Source organism: Hydra vulgaris, chromosome 06 (assembly GCF_038396675.1).
Source record: "Hydra vulgaris chromosome 06, alternate assembly HydraT2T_AEP".
Classification (NCBI taxonomy): domain Eukaryota; kingdom Metazoa; phylum Cnidaria; class Hydrozoa; order Anthoathecata; family Hydridae; genus Hydra; species Hydra vulgaris.
Window position 1 is genome coordinate 23,189,912 of NC_088925.1, and position 7,589 is coordinate 23,197,500.

Genomic DNA, 7,589 nt, shown 5'->3' on the forward strand with positions numbered 1-7,589 from the left:
ATTAAATATTGTAAAAGATGTTTTAAATAATAAAAATAAATTAGTGCTATCACCAAATTATACTAATGAACAAGTTGATGATCTTGACACAAACTTAAATTTTAATAACTTTGATTTGTACGACTATATTGAAAAAACAGTTTCTGAAAATGAAAAGAAGATTATTATCGATTTAGGTCCCAAGCATCCAAAAAATTTTGATTTCCGGGTGATCCAAATCAAAATAATCAACCCTTTTCCTCAAAGTATTCTTTTTAAACAACCCACAAAGGGAAAATCAATTAAAGCTTGGCTTAGCTATTCAATAAAATTAGATGCTGTTTATTGCGAACCTTGTTGGATGTTTTTTATACAAGACAAAAATATCAAAAATTGGCGTAAAAGTATTAGAGACTGGAAAAATTCATCTAGTTTGACATTTGGAAAAATAATGCAGGTATTGACATGGCAGCTAAAAACCTTGTAAAACAAGAAAAAGGATTTTGGGTAGAAGCTGAGCATCGATTGTTTCAAATAACCCTTACATCAGCTAGAAATATTATGGCATTTCGGGTCATAATGAATTATCAGAAGAATCATATAATAGAAAATTTCAAGAAATATTGGTTATATTCTAGGAGAACATGATACCTTAATGAAACGTTTCTTAAATAAAGGGGAAATTAAATATCTGAGTAGCACAATACAAAATGAAATGATCGAGTGCTCTGGAAGTATGGTTGAAAAAGAAATAAAAGAAAAAATAAAATCTGCCCCATTTTTTTTCTATCATGACAGACACAACAATTGACTCAAAAAAGAATATGCTAAGTGAAGTTTACAGATATGTTGAAAATGACGACAATGGAATTCCACCTAAAGTAAATACAAAAGGATCATATTTAGGATTTCAAGAAGTAACCTCACGAGATGCTACAGGTTTTAAAAATATATTAATACAATCTATGGAAAAAAGACAAATTGATAAACTGATTGGGCAAGGTTATGACAGTGCTGATGTTATGTAAGAAATATACTAAGGTGTTTAAATAAAAATGAAAGAAGCTCAACCAAATGCAGTCTATATTCATTGTAATGCTCATAATTTGAATCTAGTGATAAATAAAATTATAAAACATATTCCAGAAATATTAACTTTTTTGCAAGAGTACAAGAAATATATTTTTAAATATATATTTCTTGTACTCTTGAAAGAAATAAATATATTTTTAAATATATATTGTCTTGTTTTATTGATGAAAGTGATACTACAATAAAAACTCTCAATCCAACTTGATGGGTTGAAAGATAGAAATCTATTAAATCAAGATTTATAGACATACTTAAAGCAATCAATAAAATTATTTTGACTTCTCAAAAATCAGAAGAAAGTGAAGCTTTGGATATAAAAAAATCGATTTCAAACAGAATTTTTGGTTATTTTACAATTTGTAAGTCAAATATTAAATGAATTTAACCCAGTAAGTTTACTTCTTCAAAAATAGAATAGATTTTAATGGAAGCCATTTATTCGTTGGAAAAATGCACACTTAAAATACTTAAAAATAATTATGATTTGTTTAAGAGTGATGCAAAAAAAATGGCGGAAGTGTATGGAATTAAAACTGATTTTAAACCTAAACAAACACACTCAATTCGTAAGAAATTTTTTGATGAACAGCATTTTGAAGAAAATTTTAGAAAAAGTCAAAAACAGTTTTTTATTGACAGTATTTATAAGAAAACTTTTGATTTGCTTTTATCTCAAATTGGGAAAAGATTTAAATCTCTAATAGAATTAAGATAATTTTTTAGCTTTTTAGAACTGTCTAATTTGTTAGAATGTAAAGATTTGGAAATAATTTGTCTCAAAATTTTTACAAAAAATACAAAAATTTTATTACACCAAGTTTGGAATATAAATTAATGGCATTAAGAAACAAGAGTAACATGGTGGAAGAAGTTAACAAATGTGTTGATGTAAAAGAATTATTGGAAGTAATTTTAAAATGGGGATTAAAATCGAACTATTCAAACATTACTGCGGCTTTAATGATTTATTTAACTTTACCAATATCAGCAGCATCAAACAAAAGGAGCTTTTCTAAAATGAATTTAATTAAAAATTACTTGAGAAATACTATGGCAACAAATAGACTTAAATATTTATCTATTTTATCTATTGAAAATGCAATTGCAAAATCACTTAATTTAGATAGAGCTCTAGAAAAATTTGCCCATTTAAAATTGCGCAGAAAATTATAAATTTAAAATTATTACATTATATTGTTTATGACAAAATTTCTTTCATGTACATCTTTGTATTTTGATGTAAAATATAATATAACTCAGATTTTCAATTAAACTATTTTTTATAGGTCATTACTGTTAATTAAGTACCTTATTAGCAAAATTAGGAGCCAGGAGCAGGGGTCTCATTGTGTCTTGGGACCTCAAAACTGAAGTTACGCCTTTGGTCAGTACTGTCTTCTTTAGCATAGATGTCATGTTGAAATTTTTACTGCACAACATTTAATGAGTTCAACTTTTTATATATTTTGATGTTATTTTTTTTTTATATATATATTTTTTTACAATGCATCGACATCTTGAGCTGAAAAAAACTTTGAATAACTGAAAAGGTGTTTGTCAAAGGGAGCAAAAAATTACTTTGAAAAAACAAAATTTTGAATTACTGCAGGTTTGAATAACTGATAGATATTTGCATGAGTTTTAAGGGAAAAATTTAGAGGGAATGAAAATTACTTTGAATAAATGAGAAATTTAAATAAGTGCCAGTTCAAACAACCGGGAGTTTACTGCATTACTATTATAATAATAATTTTTTAATGATAAACATCAATCAAGATTAATCTTTAATAAAGTTTTAAATATGACTGATCCTTTTTTAAAAATGACTGATCCTTTTCTTTGTTAAAATTAAACCTGGCATTATTGTTCGTAATATATAAATATATGTTCAAGTTTTTAAGCAAGATATCCCAACTAATTGTGAATCAAAAGAAAGGTCATAATCACAATGCCTAATGTATGGTCTTAGTGCATACAGTGTAATAGCCACTTACAATCCTCACTACCAATAATTTTTTGAACCTCTTTTACAATCCATGGTTTACTTTCAGTAATTTATTGAACTTCTCTTGCAATCCTAGGCTCACTTTCAATAATTTATTGAACCTCTCTCTATGTATTTTCATATTAAATATAAGATAACTTTCATTTAGATCAGCTTTAAAACTTTGCACCTAATATGGAGATTTTAAGTGCATTTTTTTTAAAAATAACTATGGATTTCATAGAGTACAATAACCAGGAGTAAAAAACTCATTTATTGGATAAACTCATAAACTCATTTGTTTTTAAAAAAATTTATTAACTGGATAAAGTTTAATCAAGCAGATAATTAACACTTTAAATTAACCAGGCGCCATGAATGTATGAACAACCAGGTACCATAAGTGGATGGTTTCTATGAGAAATTTGTGGTAGCTTAAAAGTTACTGGAAATGAAGGAGATTTTTGTCCATCAAAGACATCTTTAATCTTGTGGTTAAAAAAGAATGATTTAACAATTTAAAAAACTTTCCAATAATACAATAAATAAAGAGAGCATATGGAAAAGGCCAGCATGCATCAGATCAGCATCCCAGACTTTATTAAAAGCTTTTGATATGTTAACAGTAACAGCCCTTGTCTCATTGCTTTCATCTAATGTTCAATAAAATCTTTCTGTTATAATGGTTAACAAGTCAGCAACACAAGATGACCAAAAATAAGTTAATTTAAATATTGAAAACATTAATTATATAAATTAATTAAACAATAAAATAATTAGAAAATCTAAACAAAAAAACGAAAAAATAATTAAAAAAATGACAAAAGCCATTTTTCAAAAAACTTGCAGATTAATTATAGTTTCAAAGTAAATGACTTTGTTTGCAAAACAAAAGTTTACAAGCTTTGTCCCAAAAAATTTCAACAGGATGAAATATTTCAACCAGTAGAACTTCCATTTTCATTATGTTTTCATTGATAAACTGATAAATGAAAGATAATTTGCAGAAACTTATTTAGTTTTTACTTAAAGCAAGCTTAATACCATTGTAAACAAGAAAATTTATTTTATTATTTGCCAAACAATCTAAGATAAACAATATATAAAAGACATGCAAGATTCCTGCATAAAATGTAGCCCCTACATATTATGTACACAACAACAACCATAATATTGAGTTTTCCAAGGTTTATAGAAACAATGCCATTTAATCTATCAAATTGATACCATAAGTCTGTCAAAAATATCCTGAGAAGAGATACGCTTAAAAAAGCTTTTCATAATAACAAAGCTTGGACTTTGTCTTTATTTTTACAAAAAATTCACATATATATGAAAACTATGAAGAGCATTGGTTTGTTTTATTCAGTTTTCACATATTTATATTTACAGTTTATTTATTTTCAGATTCGAGCAAGTAAAAAAGACTAAGCCAAGTTTTTATCTACATCATCTCTAGTACTTATATATAGAAAGAATAATAATAACAATAATTATAAAGGTAACAATTATTTTTAAATAAAAAAATAATTTATGAATTATCATTACAAAAGATTACTTATAAATAATACCTGTTCTGATGCCTCATTTATTTCTGCTTCATCCTCATTGCTACTATCTGCAGATACATCTTCATCAGATATATCTTCATTAGAGTCAACTAAAAATCATTGTATTAATTTTTTTTGACCTTATAGTCTTTTAAACTGTAACCAATATCTTAACAGTGTACTAATAAAACAGCTATAAAGCGTTAATGTATTATTATATGCAAATAAATATTTATATTTAATTTGAATAAGAGTAGTGAAGCAAACGCATATCCACCAATTATTTAATCCACTGCCCTTTATGTTGATTATAAATATCTGATTTATAGATAAATAATAACTAAACAAAGTACCTCCCCAGCCCTGGCTAAATATAAAGCTTTTTACAATTTAGCAGGGGTTGATAGCCAGGGCTAGGAAAATATTTATAATAAATCATATATTATAAATGTATGCAAATACTTACTCTTTGTTAAATACCAAAAATGGTTTAACTATAAAAATACTTATGATTTGATTAATACAAACAACTCTTTACTTTTAACCATAATTTGACTTAATTGCACTGTTATTAAAAATAAATTTGGTTTTGTCAAGGCATAATTGTGTTCCAATAAAAGCAACCAGATTCCTAAATTGGAATACTTTGATTCCTTATCAGAAAAGTTTGCTTCTTTTGAAAAAATACCCAGTAAAATCAACAGAAATCAATTAAAAATTATTTTCATCTTTGCAGTGCCAATTTGAACAATTAATTCAAAGCTTATAATAGAATTGAGATTGCCAGTGATAAATTGTACGAAATCTTTAACTATTATAACGTTCTTTTGTTTTATTAATTTAAAATCATTAAATAAAGTATTATTTTTGAAGTTTATAAAACAAATGCAAGTGTTCCAATTAAGCCGCTGTTTCAATTTGAGCAACTCTCCCCTATTAATATGGCATTGTATTTATTTAGAGAGAAGATGATGATCAGATCGATGTGTGGTGACAAAACAAGAAAAAAAGTCATGATCTTAGACCGAGATTAGGAATAATGAGTTTATTAGACAAGGTTCCTCAGAGAAGATTAAGGTGGTTTGGAAAAGTTGAGCAATGAGGATGCACATGTTTGGGTATCAGCATATAGAAAGGTAGCAGCTTCAGAAAACAACCCTGGCCATGGTCAAATATCAACCCCAATTGCTTACTATAGATAAGATATAAGATACTTACCCAGGTATGGCTACATAATATATATTAGGATATGATTATTTTTTAGGATAACTTATTTATGACTACAAAAGCTTACCTGAAATATAGTCATCTTTCTCTTTTGCATATTCTGTATTTTCATCCTTAAATTAATAATTACTAATGTAATATTGCTTTTAATATCGACCACAAAGTAATAGAACTATCATTACTTACTTATACTTTAACCAATAAAATTACTTAACTGCTTTTTATGAACCAAGAAAAAAACAATAAATTAATCAACAAAACTAAATTTTATTTAAATAAAAGAAATTTAATATAACTTTATAATATAAGGTAAAATATAAAAAGGTAAAAATTAGATTAAATCTTACGCACATCAAAATGCTTCCGAAGTCGATCAGGCTCAGAGTCTTCGTCTTCACTTTTATACTCATCGCCAGAGCTTTGTGTTGAAGTTTTTTTATTTTTCAAAGAACTATCTTCATCACTTGTATCATTTCTTTCATTTCTGCAATTATCTTCACCTTGTATCAATGATTGTTGTACTTTATTTTCATTACTAGCTGCAATTTCATCTTTAAAATCATTAATATCAAGATTTTGAATATGCTCTGGTAAATTTTGTTCTGCTATTGAGCTTGACATTCTTTACAATTCTTCAAACTAAACAATCTCTCAAGCTTTTATTTTAATACCTATTTAAAAAATTAAAACATATATATATATATATATATATATATATATATATATATATATATATATATATATATATATATACATATCTCAAAGGAAGTGAAATTTTATAAAAATACTAAAAATAATAATCATTTTATATAAAGATTACTATTTTAAATTTTATGGCTTAAAAACTACCATTTTTTAACTAAAAATAAAAAAGTACATATTTTCATAGTTTTTTTTAAACAAACTTTTTTAATTTGTGTTTCCATAAATTTTTTTTACTATTTTTAAAATTTTTATAAAATTTCACTTCTTTTGAGACCCAACATGATATGCTTTTGAAGAACTTTTTTTTTTTAAATATTAGGGACCTGCCTGATGTTTAAGGGTCTTGAGCGACCCCTAAAAATTTTTTTATTCAAAAATTTTTTTAATTTAGTGTTAATTTATTACATACAACACATTTAGGGGCAGCAGACAATTTCAAAAAAAGTTGTTTTTTGAACACCCCTAATATATACATATATATATATGCATATATATATGTATATATATATATATATATATATATATATATATATATATATATATATATATATATATACAGTACTGTGAATACGTTTTAGACCACGTGTATACAGTATCGGACAAAACATGGTGGACAAACTTAAATTTAGAACAAAAGTTGATCAATAACTAAAAAAAACTAGTAAAACAATTAAACATATTATTTTTTAAATAGTTTATTATGTTCTCAACAAAATTTAAAATGTTTGAGTTATACTAAGAATCAAAAAAAAAAAATTTATAACACATTTTTCTCAACAAACTACATTTTTCCTTGGACAAAACAAGGTGGACAAATCAAAACGACGCTTTATTTATAAGATTTCCTTGTCTTTATTCAATTTACCATATTCTTTTGTTTTCACTTTTATCATAACATTACTCTAAAATAATAAAATAGATTTTGGAACATCTGACCAATTATTTTTTCAATTTAACTAAAAATAGATTTAACTCGTGATATATGGCGTATATTGCAACTTAAAATGGCTTACGACAAATTAGGAAGTGTTTTACCTGAAAATATTATTAAA

At 25.5% G+C, this 7,589-nt stretch overlaps 1 protein-coding gene across 2 annotated transcripts in view; it reads right to left on the reverse strand.

Annotated features, from left to right (window-relative positions):
* The window catches only part of LOC101237752 (probable serine/threonine-protein kinase DDB_G0280133), a 46,778-nt gene that overhangs the window by 26,056 nt on the left and 13,133 nt on the right, over positions 1 to 7,589 (reverse strand). The window contains exons 2-4 of one of the 2 annotated variants that reach the window (XM_065799627.1): positions 6,184 to 6,503; positions 5,900 to 5,945; positions 4,627 to 4,715 (exon numbers count right to left, since the gene is read on the reverse strand). In XM_065799627.1, coding sequence (XP_065655699.1) covers positions 4,627 to 4,715; positions 5,900 to 5,945; positions 6,184 to 6,453 — 405 coding nt within the window. In that variant the 5' untranslated portion in view covers positions 6,454 to 6,503. The remainder of the gene's footprint in view (positions 1 to 4,626; positions 4,716 to 5,899; positions 5,946 to 6,183; positions 6,504 to 7,589) is intronic. The other variant, XM_065799628.1, reaches the window with a different exon arrangement.